The following is a 16,708-nucleotide window of genomic DNA, read 5'->3' on the forward strand; positions in this document are numbered from 1 at the left end:
TGGCGCACGCCTTTAATCCCAGCACTCAGGAGGCAGAGGCAGGTGGATTTCTGAGTTCGAGGCCAGCCTGGTCTACCAAGTGAGTTCCAGGACAGCCAGGGCCATATAGAGAAACCCTGTCTTGAACCCCCCCTCCCAAAAGAGCATTGGCTGCTCTTTCAGAGGACCCTGGTTCAATCTTCGGCATCCACATGGTAGTTCACAACTTCTATAACTCCAGATCCTACATCCTCAAACCAGTGCACATAAAATAAATTTTTTAAAAGCCAAATATCATTTTAAGTCAGAAGAAATGAATTTATTTTGCTATGTGTGTGTGTGTGTGTGTGTGTGTGTGTGTGTGCACATGGACATATGCACAAGTATTCTATGATTCTGTATATGCCTAATGAGAACAGAAGAGGGTGTCAGATCCCCCCTGAGCCAGAGTTACAGGGAGTTGTACGTCACCCATATGGGTGCTGGGATCTGAACTCGGATCCTTTGAATGAGCAGGAAGTGCTATTTACCAGTAAATTATCTCTCCAACATTCAAATGCTTTCATTTGATAGACTACCAGAAAGCGAAAGACAAAATGAAAAAGCAGTAGTTCCTGGGTCAGCGAGATGGCTCAGTGGGTAAAAGCACATTTTATCGTAGACCAGGGAGGATTGCTTATCACTTCTTCCTTAGATTTCCTATGCGGGTGTCCAGGTAGTTACTCTCTTGTTTTTATTTAGTATGGAGGCAGCCCTTTCTTTTGTAGCAGCAACCTTGGCAACCAAGGTGCTGCTGTGATGGCAAGGGGACCATCAGAGCACCAAGGTGGTAGCCACATTCCTAACTCCCACCATCCACCCAGTGAAGACAAAAACAAGCTAGCTTATGACAGCTTAAATACTTCAATGGAACCTTTGTGCTGTTAGGGGGCGGGGCGACCCAGGTAGGTGATGCTAGTGTTACTGAAAGGGCTACACTGACCTTTGGTCTCTACACCAGCAAGAGTCTTGTCCCTTGTGGTCCTGAAAAGGAAAGTTTCAGATGAGAGGCGGGTAACACAGTCAAGAGTTTCCTTTATTTACGTATGTATTTATTTATTGTTGGTTTTTAGAGATGTGTTTTCTCTGTGCAGCCCTGGCTGTCCTGGAACTTACCCTGTGGAACTGGCTGTCCTCGAACCCAGAGATTGCCTGAATATATGTTTGTGTACCACATGCAGGTCTGCTGTCTAGGGTACTCAGAAGATGGTTTTTGGATCCTGTGGAACCAGGCCTACACACTGTTGTGAGCTGCAAGATGGGTGTTGGGGTCTTCAAGTGCTCTTAACCACTGAACCATCTCTCCAGCCCCCAAGTCAAGGGTTTTAACTAGAGCGAGTAAGGGAGTAAAAGTTTGTATGCTCTTTGGGAAGAGGGCAATCCGTACAGAGTAGGAATGGCTGTGTCAGGGACAGAAGTGGGTTTAAATTTATCCTTTATCTGTTATGCCCTCCCTGTCCCTCCATTAAGGCGGGCGCTAAAAGAAAGCGGCACGCTTTTCTTGGAAGCTCATTTCACCCAGTCTTGGGGTTTAAGTCCCCTCAAAGTTAAAAAGTTCACTTGGTGTAAGGGTAGCAAGCACTCCACGTATACTCTCTTATCCAGAGAGACCCTGAAGCCAGTTGAAGCTGAGCAAACTAGTAGACCACTACCATCTATTGCTGTTCTTTACATCCTGCTTTGGGGACCCTGAGATGACCCATCTGGAGAGACCACTATTGTTCTTTGTGTCCTGTTTTAGGGTGCCTGGGTGGTCATTCCCTCCCAGAGCTAACCTCCTGCCGAACTGTAAGGCGGGCTCCAAGGAGCCAGCTATAGAAGAATAGGACTTACAAAGCAGAAAGAGTGGGGCGGGGCTTTCGTGAAGACGCAAGAATACCACGTGGGAAAACAAAGAGGAGTGCAACCCCCGAGTGCGAGTGCGTGTGGTGTGCGTAGCTGCAAATCTCCGGGAGAGGTGCGAGCTTGGGCCACGAGGGACTTTGCTTGCGCAGATTTCTTCTCTGCTTAGAGTCAGCCTTTGGCTCTCGAGGGCTCAACGATATCATTTGCCACTCAATTCTCAGCTGAAAAAGACTGATAAATTCACCCAGCTTTCATTTTTTATAGATAAATACACGCAAGCTTTGAGAATTGAAACTGTCTCAGGTAAAAGCTTCGGGCAGTACTAGAAGACAGACTGCTAGTCCTGGGACGTCCTCTGCCTCTGATCCGGAGGCATTGCCTACGGCTATCAAACCCTCTGTTTGCTCAGGTACAGAACCCACCCCTCCCCCGCTCGTCTCTGGGTAAACTACATTTCCCACAATGCATTGGGCGAAACTTCCCTCCCAACGCCCATCTGGACGCAGTTTTCACCAATAGTGGAGCAGAATTTCAGGAACTGTTGTGGACAGCCAATGAGAGTGGCCATGGGCGGGCCTCTCCCGTCCATTGTTCTCTGTGCCCCTTGGGCTTGCGCTGAGGTGAATCCAGAGGGGCCGGGCCGGGCCGGGCCAGAACGTGGGGTGCTTTTGCGCTCAGAGAGATAGCGGGAACAGGACCTGGTCCCTGGAGAGGCGAGCGGGAGAGGCAGGTCTGGAGCCGCGCGCCCCGCGGGGAACAGCCAGAGAGACAGCGAGTAACGGGCCTGGAGCCAGCTCAGGGCAGTTTGGGGGAGGGGCGTCGGTGTCCGCGCCGGACGGGCTGGACGCGCAGCTCTGCGTCCCGGTTCCTCGGAGCCCGCGGGGTTCCGCTCACGCCAGAGCGCTGGGTACGCGCAGCCTAGGAGCCTGCGCAGCCTTTACACTGGGAAGGGATGCTCGACCACAACCCGCCGAGCCTCCTCCTTGACCAGATGGGGGAAACTGAGGTTCTGAGGGGGCGTGTCGGAGCCAGGCTTAGCGAATAAGCTGTCTAGGTTCAGTGTTCCCGGGATGCCCAGGAAGAATTACGATGTATTTGTGTTTCACATAGTCTTTTGGACAAACTGACATTGGGAGCTTCAGTTTTTTGTTGTTGCTGTTCTGTTTTAACTTTTGCTGTTTTCATGGGGGAGAGCATGCTATCTGATTCTATGGTGTAATGATTTGTAAAAAATAAATATCCATTGTTTTCACAATAGTTTTTAATTCCACTGCTTTGAATATTTTGTAGAACTACTACTCAGGTCTAGGTGTGTCCCCCCACCCCACACCCCGCAATGATCCCCATGTGTATTCATTTAAAAAGGAATTGGGCAGGCAGCAATCTCAGTACTAAGGAAGCAGGACAGGCAGGTAAGGAGTTCGAGACCAGCTTGGGCTACATAATGAGATCTTTCTTCAGAAACAAAAATAAACAATGTCTGTACTGAACACATAGGAACATTCTCGTTATTATTCCCAAACAGTACAGCATACCAACTGTTTACATATTATTTACACTTAGGTATATGTTGTCTAGAGATGATTAAAGGTATTTGGTACACCATTTTATATAAGGGCCTTGAGTATTCCCAGATTCTGGAATCTGGGAGATTACCTGAGGATAACCTCCTTTGAAATATAGCACTAATGACTTCTAGTGAAGCTGGGAGCACCTTGACATACAATCCATTAGTAATCATTAAGATGTTCCATATGATAAGGATGCGTGTTATCTATTCATTAAGTGGTCACTGAGGTTGAATGACTCACCTCTTTGTTAGGTCACAGTCTCTGAAGGGACCCTGAACTGACTTAGGGTAGGATATGTCACTTCTGTTTCCCTCAGTCCAGATCACTGCATCCCAATACTCTTCCTCTGGTCTTCTGAAAAGAGCAATGCTGTGTGTGTGTGCTAGTTATTATTATTATTATTATTATTATTATTATTAATTAATTATTCTGGGGCTGCTACATCCCCTTGTTTCTCTAAATATCTACTAGGGGTTTCTACCCCACTTCAGACCATATTGTTCCCAGATAAAAGACACAGAAACCCATAGATTCATAATAAGCTTAAAAGCATTAAAGCTGGGCAGATACCAACCTTCTGTGCTATTTTGTCTACTTCCCTGTGGTGATCCCCAAGGTATCACTTGCCATGTTCTGCCTGGCCGCTCCTACTCCATCAGGCCAGCCCAAATAGCCATGGGCTCAGGAACCACCTCCCCCATGGCCACTTCCTTCTTTCTTTTTCTCTCTTCATGGTCTCTACCTCAGATCCCAAGCCTGGGAACCTTTGCTCCACCCCTGTCTTCTGCCCAGTCATCCCTATTGGCTGGGATAAGTTGCGGGGGAGAGGATCATGGGGGGGGGGGGGCAAAGTTTACAGAGCATCATTTGGTGTATATGAGATCTTCTAGTTGCAGGCAACCAGATCTTTCGGGCCAGTATTTAGCATTTGAATACATAGTGATATCAGCCCAATGTCGTATGTGTGTGTGTGTGTGTGTGTGTTATTTCTTTTGCCATAGAGACTCACTGCTTTTAGAAGTAAGGCAGCAGCCTCTCTTGGTTTTGACTGTTCGGAGGCTGCTGTGAGATGACTGTAGCACAGTTTCCTTACTGATTCTGGTTCTCTGCCTTGTTTCTCAGCAGTATTTCTTGTTGAGGTTGGAGGAAAGACGGCCTTCTCAGAGAGCCTGACTGGAGACAGGTGTGAAGCTTGAAGCCATCGTGATCATCCAGGAAGTTGGACAATGGCAGCCGAAGTGCCAGCAGTGGCCACTCCCCTCAGCCCTTTGGTTCAGGTACCTCAAGAAGATGATGAACAGGCAGAGGTTACCACTATGATCCTGGAGGATGACTCGTGGGTGCAGGAAGCAGTGCTGCAGGAGGATGGCCCTGAGTCTGAGCCCTTTCCCCAGAGTGCTGGAAAAGGCAGCCCCCAAGAGGAGGACACAGCCGAGGGACCCCGGGGTGCGCTTGTCCGATTTCGGGAGCTCTGTCGGCGCTGGCTGAGGCCAGAGGTGCACACTAAGGAGCAGATGCTAACGGTGCTGCCCAGAGAAATTCAGGCCTGGCTGCAAGAACATCGGCCTGAGAGCAGTGAGGAGGCGGTGGCACTGGTGGAAGACCTGACCCAGACTTTTCGGCACAGTGGTAAGATGCAGAACCACGGAGGGAGAGGTGGGAGCCTTCGGAAGTGGAGCAGTGTCAGGGTTCTGTTGTTACTGTTGTATGTGTGCAGGAGTGAGTGGTCTAAGTACAGACTAGGAGATGGCGCTTGTCGCTCCGACGGTCTCTGTGGCACTCAGCAAGATCCTAGCTCTTTTAATGCCCTCCCTGTGTACAGCGGTGGCTCCAGAATTTCAGTCTGAGGGACTTGGAGGGCTAGTCTTGGAGCTTCGTTTGCATATGAAATACAGCTTTCACTTGTTTATTCCAGGGGTTGGAAAGTTTCCTGAGATCAAGGGATAAAGTTCAAGGGTAAATAAAATGCCTGCCTAGCAAGCACAAGAGGTTATCAGAAGCTATTTTTGTGTTTGTGATTTTTAATTTTTTTTTTTGGTTTTTCGAGACAGGGTTTCTCTGTATAGCCCTGGCTATCCTGGAACTCACTTTGTAGACCAGGCTGGCCTCCGCCTGCCTCTGCCTCCCAAGAGCTGGAATTAAAGGTGTGTGCCACTATGCCCTATGTTAATTTTTCTTGCTATAGAGAAAAAGTGTTTCTTCCTCCTCTTCTTCCTCCCCTTCCTCTTCTCCTTCTTCTTGTTGTTCTTCTGTCTTCTGTCTTCTTGATCGGGTCTCATTATGTAGCCCTGGCTGGCCTAAACTCACTGTGTAGACTAGGCTGACTTCAAACCCACAGAGATCTGCCTGCCTGCCTCTACCTCAAGAATAAGACATTCTTCCCTTAAGGGGAACAGAAAATTTCTGTTGGTTTGCAGGCGTAAGCATAAAAAAGACCTCCATAACCCAACCCTTGGTTCCTTCAGTTGGTTGTAATCATTTAAATAGTTGCAGCAATTAGAATAAAAGCATGCCATTTTTTTTTCAAAGTGGTCATTTTATGAAACCATGATAAACAATAAGTAAATTGTCTGGGCTTTCTGTGGTATGATGTCATCTTAGATCTTTGAAAGAGTAATTGGCCAGGCTTGGAAGGGCACACCTATTATCCTAGTACTTAAAAGTGAGGCAAGTATCTATTTCAGATCTTCCTTTCCCTGAGGATAACTTCAGGACCCTAGGATGTGGCTGCTTTGTGTTGATGAAATACTTCAGGAATACAGAAGGGCATGTAGAGAGGACAGGCCAGATCAGAGAAGGCTTCGTAGAAGACATGGACCATGAGTAGGAGGTTGCAGACTGAAAGTCACAGGGCAAGGAGGCAGCTGTGACTGCTGAGAGGAACTGTAGGTAGCCAGGGCTCTGAAGTAGGGGAGCAGCGGAGGAAGTAGGTTTCTTCTGATTCAGAGCGGGTGAGGTAGGCTTCCTGACTAGAAAGTGTGTTTTCAGGAAGTGGTGGGAGTTTGGGGGAAGGGAGGATGGAGGTTTGAATGAAACGCCATTGGCCTCAGCAGGCTCTAGGCTGCTTGCTCTAGGGCCTGTGGGACAGGAGAGGAAGCTGAGCTTGGCAACAGGATGTAGGTTTGATTAGGGGAGAGAGGCTAGAGGTTGGGGAACAGTCAGGAAGCAGCCTGGCCATGGTGTGCAACGAAGAGAGTCTGGCTGATGGGCCGATGGGCCGCGTGAGAAAGAACAGCGTCTCGGGAGTGCTTTCTCCAGCCCTCAGCCTGCTGGAAGATGAGTGGACTATTGTCCTTAGAGGAAGAGTGACCCACTCTAAGATCACGCAGCCAGTATGAGGCAAAATGGAGACTCATGTCCTTAAGCCCGTCATCGCAGGAGGAGTCCTGACGATTCCTGACAGCTTCACACAGCTGTCATTCCGTAGAGCCAGGATTCAAACTCGGGTCTGTTTGCTTCAGCCTGGGTTTATAGGCACTAAGTTTTATTTGAAGTGAAGTATTTTACTTTCTTTGACTTTAACAGATAACTTCCTTAGGGGTGTGCTTGAGATCAGCCTAGGAAATGGGTCGGTCATGTGAGAAAGTACTGTGTCACTGAGCCTCACCTACAGCCCAGTAACTTAATTAACCTTTGAATCGGGAGTGTATCTATTCCAAGCTGGCCTAAGGTTGGTATAGTTAAGGATGAACTTGAACTTAAAAATAATGTTTTTTTTACTTAGTTTTATGTGTATGGGTATTTTGCCTGCATGCATGTATGTGCACTGTGTATGTGCCTGGTGCCCTCCGGTCAGAAGAAGGCATCAGATCTCCTGGAACTGTATTTAGGGACCACACTCTGAGCTGACAAGTAGGTGCTGGGAATCGAACCTTGGTTCTCTGGGAGAGCAGCCAGTGCACCGAGCTGCTAAGCCATTTACAGCCCCACCTTGAACTTTTGATGGGCCTACTTCACCGGATGGGATTGTAGATGTGTGCTGGCGTTCCTAGTTTTTATGGTGCAGAGGCATCAAACCCAGGGCTGCTTGCTTCTTTGACAAGCAATGTACCAACCTAACTACATCTTTAGTCAGTTTGTTTTGAGACAAGGTTTCACGTTGTATCCTAAATTGGCCTGGTTCTTTTGGTAATCCTCCTGTGTCAGCCCCCTGAATTCTGGGACTACAGGATATGCTACCACATTTGACTTAATTTTATTCTTTGTACAAAGAAGAATGAAGGAAAGAAGCTGAGTCATCCTGTTTCAGCTCTCCCTTGCCTTCTGATGGCTGAGGCGAGTTGATAATGAACTTCAGGATTTCCAGGTCGCCTCAGAGGCTTGGCCGAGGTGTTTGGTGACTGTTTCCTTAGGGCAGTCCCAGATCAGTGCTGTGGCTCAGCAGTGTCTGAGGTGACCACAGCCCTCAAGACCGCTTTGCAGTGCCTTCCTTTCTCATTGGTCATCTGAGGTGGGGGTTCTCCCTAGAGGAATCAGGGGGCGGGGCGTGGGGGGCTACCTGGTGACTTCTGCCTCTAAGATTCTCTCTGCTGGCCTCCGTTTGATAACACAGTGTGCCCTTCTTCCACATAGCTGCACACAGGAATCTCTATTTTCCTTCATTCCTTCTTAAACCTTGATTACCTGAGACCAGCCGGCCTCTACTCTGATTGTTAAGATAAAGGTCTTAGGGTGTGTTTACACGGGAAAGGGCATTTCAAGGCCTGGTTAGTCATTGTGTAATATTTGACTGAGAGGCACCTCTGGGTGTATGCACTTAAAGTGTCCTGTGACTCCAATTAAAACCATCCCTCTAGTATAGTTTACATGTAAAGTTCATCTCTATTTATCCAATGAGTCCCACGGGTGTTTTAATTCGATTCCAAGCCCTAAGTCAGACTTGGGGCTTTCCTGACTGAATTTTTGCAGTAGTCTCTGAACTCAACTTGTAGCCTCTTTGCCAGTCATCAGGCTTCTCCACCCCTCCCAGAGCTGTCAGCCTGCAGCTCCACAGGCTTCCCCCCCCACACACACTTGTAGTCTCTTTCTCTTTGTGTTTTTGTTATTTGCTGGCTTTTTGTCTTGAGATGAGGCCTCACTAGGTATTGTGTCTAGATGAGGCTGGTGAGCTCAGTATGAAGCCCAGGCTGACCTTGAACTCATCATCTTCCTGCCTTAGTCTTTTTACTCAATCTTGTTTTTCTGTTTATATAAATATTCTTATATCTTTTAGGAACTTAACAAAAGTCCCAAAGACCAGGGACCTAACCCACTCCTCCTTATCCTTTCTCAGTTCCTTCTAACAGTGAGAACTCGGTGAGTATTGTTGGGATAAATAAAGGACACTTTTGCACTTGCAGGTTGAGAGACCTCTACTTGCTTTTTCTGTCAAGGAAATAGATAGATAGATAGATAGCTCTTCCCAATTCTTAAATTCCAGAAACAAGGAGTCTTATTTCTGCATCTCCAGTCCCCTTCCCCCCCCACCCCCCAGACAGAGTCTCGTAGTCCAAGATGGTCTCAGATACTCTGAGTTGCTGAGGATGACCTTGAACTTCTGATCTTCCTGCCTGTGCCTCCCTAGAGCTGAGATCATAGGTGAGTGCTACCATGCCCAGATTGTATAGTGCTGGGACCAACCCTGGGCTTGGCCTACACTAGGCAGGGCTCTGGGCTGCAGCTTTAGCTTCCACATCTGCCTTTAAAAACAAGGCCAGACTTGCTTTTATTTTAAACATGTATATGTGCTTCTGTGTGCCCCAACACATGAAAACTTGGGTCCCTGCAGAGGCCAGAAAAGGAACTCAGATTTCCTGGAGCAGGAGTGGCTTCTGGGAGCTGAAGTTCTCTGGAAGAGCAGTGCACACTTTTAACTGTTAAGCTAGCTCTCTAGGCTCGTGTCTGCCTTTTCTTAAGAATGCCATGCTAAGATTTTATTTTATTTGTTTACTTATTTTTATTTTTTTGGAGACAGGGTTTCTCTATGTATCCCAGGCTGTCTTGAAACTCAGAGATTCACCTGCCTCTGCCTTCAGAGTGCTGGGATTAAAGGTGTGTGCCATCATCGCCCAGTTAAGCTTTGATTTTTAAAGAAGTGTTTTCATTTTCAATTATATATGTGCATGTGTGTTTGTGTAGGGGGATGTATATATGAGGGCAGATTCTCATAGAGGCAGAAGAGGGGGTCAGCTGCTCAAGCGTAGTTACAGGCTGTCATGAGCCCTCTGACACCAGTGCCGGGAACCAGCTCATGTCTACTGCAGGCATGAGCCTTTAACCACTAAGCCATCTTTCCAGCCCCTAAGTTTTGATTTTTAAAAAATTTTTTTTAAATATTTATTTATTATTAAATGTAAGTACACTGTAGCTATCTTCAGACGTGCCAGAAGAAGGCATCAGATCTCATTACAGATGGTAGTGAGCCACCAGTGGTTACTGGGAATTGAACTCAGGGCCTCTGGAAGAGCAGTCAGTGTTCTTACTTGCTGAGCCATCTCTCCAGCCCTTAAGTTTTGATTTTGTAAAACAAAATGGGATCAGGTTCAAACCTGGCAAAGCATAGCCAGGGATACTTCTGAATCTTCAAAGGAAGATTGTCGGACATCATCTTAGATCTAGGGAAATACTCAGGTCAATGGGCAAGCCCAGCAGCTTAGCTCCGTCAAAGAATAGTCTGAACCTGCAGTGTTTGAGTATGAAATACATATCAGTAAAGATACTTCAAACAGCAGAGTTCTGAGTGTGGAAGCATTTTCTGCTTCTCAAATTACAGAGACTCCGGAGATGGTTCCTTTGTGTTGGGTAGCCCTTTCTCCTAGTGACCTAGGCCAGCCACAGGTGTGAGACAACACCCTGCACTTGAATAGACAAGGTTGGAGTTGAAAATCTGTGTTACAGAGAATCCCCTTTGGTGGGGAGGACACGGAAACCTCTCAAGCTGATGAGCTGGGTCTGACTGATGGAGAATGAGACTGGGAGGCTCAGTAGTCAAACTCAGAATAAAAGATGGAGGAGTTGGCTCAGCAGCTAAGAATACTTCCTGCCCTGCAGAGGGCCCGGGTGTGGTTTCCAGCACCCAGACAACTTACAACCATCTGTGGCTCCAGATCCAGGGGGTACGATGCCCTCTTTTAACCTTCTGGGAAACAGGCACGCATTTGGTACACATATGCACATGCGGGCAAATGCACATAAAATACCATCTCAGGATGACATCACTGCCCCTGGGGAGACAGCCTCTCAATGACTTAGGGTTTGTATGAGATTGACCACAGTGTCCTTTTTTGATGGCTGTGTTTTCCACAACAGACCTGTTAAAAGGCCACTTATACAAAGCAATAGCTAAATTCTGTAATGGTTACAGATTATGACTGATGTAAGAAAACAGAATGCTTGGGTGTTTGTTTGTTGTCTGTCTTTTTCCCCCCACAAATGCTTTGAGGAATGACATTCAGGTTTTCTAGAAAAGTCCTGTATTTACAGTTAAGAGTACTGGCTGCTCTTCCAGAGGACCTAGGTTTAGTTTCCAGCACCTACATGGCAGTTCACAACTGTAATTCCAGTTCCAGGGGATCTGACACTCTCACATGGACATATATGCACCTCATATGTACTCATACACACATACAAAACATCAGTGCACATGAAATATAAATAAATTTTAAAAAATTATTTGTCTTTTGGTTGAAGAGAGTGGTTAAAAGCACTTAGTTGCTTTTATTGAAGACCTAGGCTTGGTTCCCAGCACCCGCATCAGGTAACTCACAACCGCTTATAACTCCAATTCCAGTGATGGGGTGTAGTGGCACACGTCTGAAATCTTAGCACTCAGGAGGTGGAACAGGACGGTTGTAAGTTAGAGACCGGCCTGAACTCCATAGGAAGTTGAGGTCCTTTGTGGGAGGAAGCTCAATGGTTTTGCATTTGCCTGGCACACTTGAGTAGATCCTAGCACCTGGCCCTCTCCCAAAATTGTCCAAATATTTTCCATTCCAATAGTTGGCAGTTAAACTATCCCATGCCTTTCATACTTGAGGTTAGATGTCATTTATCATGGCCCTAATATTTAAGTTCCAGTAATTCTTGGCATGAAATGGGGACAGTTTGCCTCCGAACTGACCTTTAGGGAAGGGACATGAACTCATGCCCCAGGCCTCTCCAGGCCAGTGAAGTTGCCTCATCCAGGTGGAAGTGAACCCTCTCTCTTTCTTTGTTTTCTTGAGAAAGGGTTTCTTTGTGTAACGGCCCTGGCTGTCCTAGAACTTGATTTGTAGACCAAGCTGGCCTGGAACTCAAAGAGATTCACCTGCCTCTGCCTCTGAGTACTGGGCTTAAAGGCGTATATCCTTTGCTTTTGACTTGAGATAATCCTCCCTTGATAGATACATTGGCCTCATGGAATTCCATCATCCCAATTCATGGTAGATATCAAAGGGAAGGAAAGGGGAATGATTAGTCTCAAAATTGATAAATTCCTGATAATGGTCACACCTGGTAGCACACACCTATAATCTCCGTGCTGCTGAGGTTGAGGCAGGAGGATCATGAATTCAAGGTCAGAGTGGGCTACATAGTGAGTTCCAGGCAAAGTCTTCAACCATTCCTACAGTATTTGTCCCCTTGGACCAGAAGCATCAGAATTGTTAAAATGTGAATCCCACTCCAGAGCCAATGAGGGGGAAACTTCAAGGGTGGGGTCAGCCCTTTGGGGTCTTACAAGCCCTGAAGGTGATCTGAGCTTAAACTGTAGTCTCCTAACCACAAGCCAGGTCTCTGGTTTTTAAACTTGGCAGGTGTTGAAATTACCCAGGGACCTAGAGTCCATGCCAAGGGTGCTAGAGACTGGACCCACTGATTTCCATATGCTAAGCATGTGCTCTACTGAATGACACCCTAGTCCCCATGCAAAGGTTTTTTGGAGGCTCCATAGGTGGTTCTGTAATGCAGTGTCTTAGTCAGGGTTTCTATTCCTGCACAAACATCATGACCAAGAAGCAGTTGGGGAGGAAAGGGTTTATTCAGCTTACACTTTCCACATTGCTGATGATCACCAAACGATGTCAGGACTGGAACTCAAGCAGGTCAGGAAGCAGGGGCTGATGCAGAAGCCATGGAGGGATGTTACTTGGTGGCTTGCTTCCCCTGGCTTGCTCAGCCTGCTCTCTTATAGAACCCAAGACTACCAGCCCAGAGATGGTCCCACCCACAAGGGGCCCTTCCCCCTTGATCACTAATTGAGAAAATGCCCCACAGCTGGATCTCATGGAGGCACTTCCCCAACTGAAGCTCCTTTCTCTGTGATAACTCCAGCCATGTCAAGTTGATACACAAAACCAGCCAGTACATGCAGCTATGTGGCAATGTAGCTTTTTTGCTCAAAGGATGGTCCTTGGAACACAATGTCAGCAGGAAGCTGAGGAGAAATGCACACTATCAGTCTTACTCCAGCCCCACTGAAGCAAAATACACATTTAATCAGATCTCTGGGTGGCTCCTCTGGACCTTGAAGAATGAGAAGCCTATCCTGTGTCAGAGAGGAACACAGGTTATTACGTTCATACCTTTTCTTGTCCCACAGGTGAGCCAAAGAATCACAGCTTCACTCTCACTCTCCACACTTCACATATAGTGTGCATGTGGAAAGCTTTCGGGAGCTGTTTCTCTTTCTACTATGTGGGTGGGTTCTGGGCAACAAAATGAGGTCATCCGGTTTGGTGGAAGGCCCCTACCTGCTGAGCCATCTTGGTGTTCTTCCTTCTTTAAGGAGAGGGCTGTATTTAGCTTAGGTCTTGAACTCACTATGTCTATAGCCAAGGATAACCTTGGATTCCTCATCTTTTGCCTCCCTCTTGAGTGCTGGTCTTTCAGGCGTGAGCCACCATGCCAGGTTGATAGGGTTCTAGAGATTAAACCCAGAGCTTTGTGCACACTAGGTAAGCATTTTACCCCACTATGCTACCTGGTCAGCTCGTTTTCTTTCTTTCTTTCTTTCTTTCTTTCTTTCTTTCTTTCTTTCTTTCTTTCTTTCTTTCTTTCTTTCTTTCATGTATGTGGGTATACTGTTGCTGAAGAGGGCATTGGATCCCCATTGCAGATGGTTGTGAGCCACCATGTAGTTGCTGGGAATTGAACTCAGAACCTCTGGAAGAGCAGTCAGCCCTCTTAACCGCTGAGCCATCTCTCCAGCCCTCATATTCATTTTTGTTAGCATGAGAAGTAGCACTGTTGGAGAGGTAGATTGTGTTAAAACTCCACTTCTTATGTTTGAAGAGGTGGGTCAGCTGTAAAGAGGGTCTGAGTTTGGTTCAGCACCCATATCAAGTGGCTCCCAAATGTCTGTGCCTGATTCCAAGAGAATCCTAAGCCTCTAGTTTCCCTGGGTACCTGCACTCACGTGCCCACACAATATACATAATTAAATGTTATAAAATTATAACAAGATAAAAAACTTCAGGTCTTAGCTTGAAATCAGAAGCACATTCATTCAGTCAAATCTTTGAATATATACCACATAGAGCTCTTAAGCAGAACTCACCCTACACTGTGAAATGGATGTGGTCATTGAAACTGATAACTGAATTCATTGCTGTTTTCCAGCAGCTGGGACTGAGGCAGAGCATCGATCACTCCTGGTCACTGCAGCCCAGCTTGCCTGGATGGCTTTGAGTGGTGGAGGGGCTCCTGTGAGAATGGAGAGGACCTGGTGTGGGCATCAGACCAGAATCCCAATCACTGTTTTAGCCCAGTGGTTGGAACCACAGTGTTGAGACACAGTTGTGTGTCACGGTCAATTGCAGGACTGAGCCAACTCAAGCTTCTGACTATAAGTAAACTATAGTAACCGTCCCTGACAAGAGTGATTACATCTAAGACACACTCCACTCTAAACACTCTCCGTAGCACTTCACACATACACTCACAACAAGATAACGTTTAATTTATAAACTACACACAGTAGGAGATTGACAGTAAAGGCTACAATAGAAAAATTATAACAGTATGTTATACTGCAAACTTAGCCAGGATGGCAAACACCTTTATTCCAACACTGGGGAGGCAGAGGCAGGCAGACCTCTGTGAGTTCAAGACCACCCTGGTCTACATAATGAGTTCCAGGACAGCCAGGGCTATGTAGAAAATAACTAGAATCTGTGAGTTCTGGATTTTTTTTTTTAAAAGATTTATTTATTTATTTATTATATGTAAGTACACTGCAGCTGTCTTCAGACACTCCAGAAGAGGGAGTCAGATCTCGTTACGGATGATTGTGAGCCACCATGTGGTTGCTGGGATTTGAACTCTGGACCTTCGGAAGAGCAGTCGGGTGCTCTTACCCACTGAGCCATCTCACCAGCCCGAGTTCTGGAATTTTTATGTACTGTTTTTTGGACTTTAGTTGACTCAGGTTGACTGAAACCTTAGGAACTGAAACAGGAGATAAGGGAGACTATTCCAAAGCAAACTGAAGTTTATCTTCATCTTTAACATCAGTTTTCTTCACTCATCCTGAAATGCTTTTTGTTGTAGGAGAGAAAGGGCCCACAGCTAGGCTGGAAATGCATAGGTCTCCTCAGGAGAGCCATAGGACCATGCTGTGCACCTGAGCATAAAGAATGTGTTAAGGGGGGCTGGTGAGATGGCTCAGCGGGTAAGAGCACTGACTGCTCTTCTGGAAGTCCTGAGTTCAATTCCCAGCAACCACATGGTGGCTCACAACCACTCTTTAAACTCTGTGTAGCCCTGGCTGTCCTGGAACTCACTCTGTAGACCAGGCTGGCCTCAAACTCAGAAATCCACCTGCCTCTGCCTCCCAAGCTCTGAGACTAAAGGTGTGCACCACCACTGCCTGGCCTATTTACAACTTAAAAACACAGTACTGAGCAGTTATTCCTGTAAGGTGGCCTGGATGCCTCCCTGCCAGAACCCCCACAGTCCTTGCATCGGACCCCTCCTGTGGTTGGTCATCTGCTTCCTTTTTCCTTTCTCCTCCTCTAGCTGGAATCAGGAACCTCCCTCCACTCAGCACTGGCTGGCCAGCTTTTATTGACAAGGCAGAGAACAAATGTTGAACCCTGTTTATACAAACAGGAGGCAGGAGTTTTTCCAACATAAGCATTACAATGCTTCCCTGTCCAGATTGAAACCAGGTAGTGAGGTAGAAAAACCACATTTGAATAACACAGGGACAAACTTTACACAGTGTACAAAATCACGCTATCTTGTTACTCAGAAAAACAAAAACAAAAACAAAACAACAATAACAACAAAGGGCAGGCATGGTGTACGTAATTCGAATTCCATCCCTGAGGAAGGAGCCCTGGGGCTTGCTGGCCAGCCAGCCTAGCCTAATTGGACAGACCTAGGCCAGTGAGAAATGGGATCTCAAATGGTGCCTAAGGAAGAACTGCACCAGTTTGCTTGCCCTCTTGATTCCACATACACACAATGTTCCTGTTCTGAACTCTTGGCTCTGTGATTCTATTTTTTTATTTTTCTTTTTTCGAGACAGGGTTTCTCTGTGTAGCCCTTGCTGTCCTGGAACTCACTCTGTAGACCAGGCTGGCCTCCAACTCAGAAATCCGCCTGCCTCTGCCTCCCTAGTGCTGGGATTAAAGGCGTGCGCCACCACCACCCGGCTGGCTTGCGATTCTACTCAGGCAAGGCAGAAAGGGCTGCAGAAATGACTAGGTGGTTAAGAGCGTTTCCTTTTCAACTCCAATGGATCTGATGCCCTCTTCAGGTCACTGAGGGCATCTACACACGTGCCATATACACACAGCAGAGTAAAACTAGACACATTTCTAAGGGAGCTACACCCCTGAATATCAGGAACTGATAGGCTCCCAAGGTTGGGTTTGCTTGGTGTTGAGGTCAGGAAGAAAATGTCCTCTGCAGACTCATAGCAGGCATGTTTGTGGTTGTTCCTCATCAAGCTTCATATTTATTTTATGTGTATGGCTGTTTTGTCTGTATGAATTTCTGTACCAAGTATGTGCCTAGTGCCCACCGAGGCCGGCATAGGTATCGGAGTTTTAGGAAGTTAGGAGCCACTGTGTGGATGCTGGGAATTGAAAAATTAAAAGAAAATCCCATAAACATCTGTGCCCCACACACATCTTACCCACAGAAACATAAGAGGGTATCATGTTCCCAGCACTGGAGATACAGTTGCTAGTCACCATGTGATGGCTGGGAATTGAACCACAGGCCATTGAAAGAGCAACCAGCCGGGCGGTGGTGGCTCAAGCCTTTAATCCCAGCACTCGGGAGGCTGAGGCAGGCGGATTTCTGAGTTC

The 16,708-nt window shown here is 46.9% G+C and overlaps 1 protein-coding gene across 3 annotated transcripts in view; it reads left to right on the forward strand.

Annotated features, from left to right (window-relative positions):
* The first annotated feature begins 2,458 nt into the window (after positions 1-2,458).
* Zscan2 (zinc finger and SCAN domain containing 2) overlaps positions 2,459-16,708 on the forward strand; it is a 16,346-nt gene continuing 2,096 nt past the window's right edge. Inside the window, exons 1-2 of one of the 3 annotated variants that reach the window (XM_029531513.1) lie at positions 2,459-2,483; positions 4,560-5,063. In XM_029531513.1, the coding sequence (XP_029387373.1) occupies positions 4,661-5,063 (403 nt within the window). In that variant the 5' untranslated portion in view covers positions 2,459-2,483; positions 4,560-4,660. Of the gene's footprint in view, positions 2,594-4,556; positions 5,064-16,708 lie in introns of all 3 variants that reach the window. The other 2 variants (XM_029531506.1, XM_021203281.2) reach the window with 2 other exon arrangements.

Source organism: Mus pahari, chromosome 1, assembly GCF_900095145.1.
Source record: "Mus pahari chromosome 1, PAHARI_EIJ_v1.1, whole genome shotgun sequence".
NCBI classification, from domain to species: domain Eukaryota; kingdom Metazoa; phylum Chordata; class Mammalia; order Rodentia; family Muridae; genus Mus; species Mus pahari.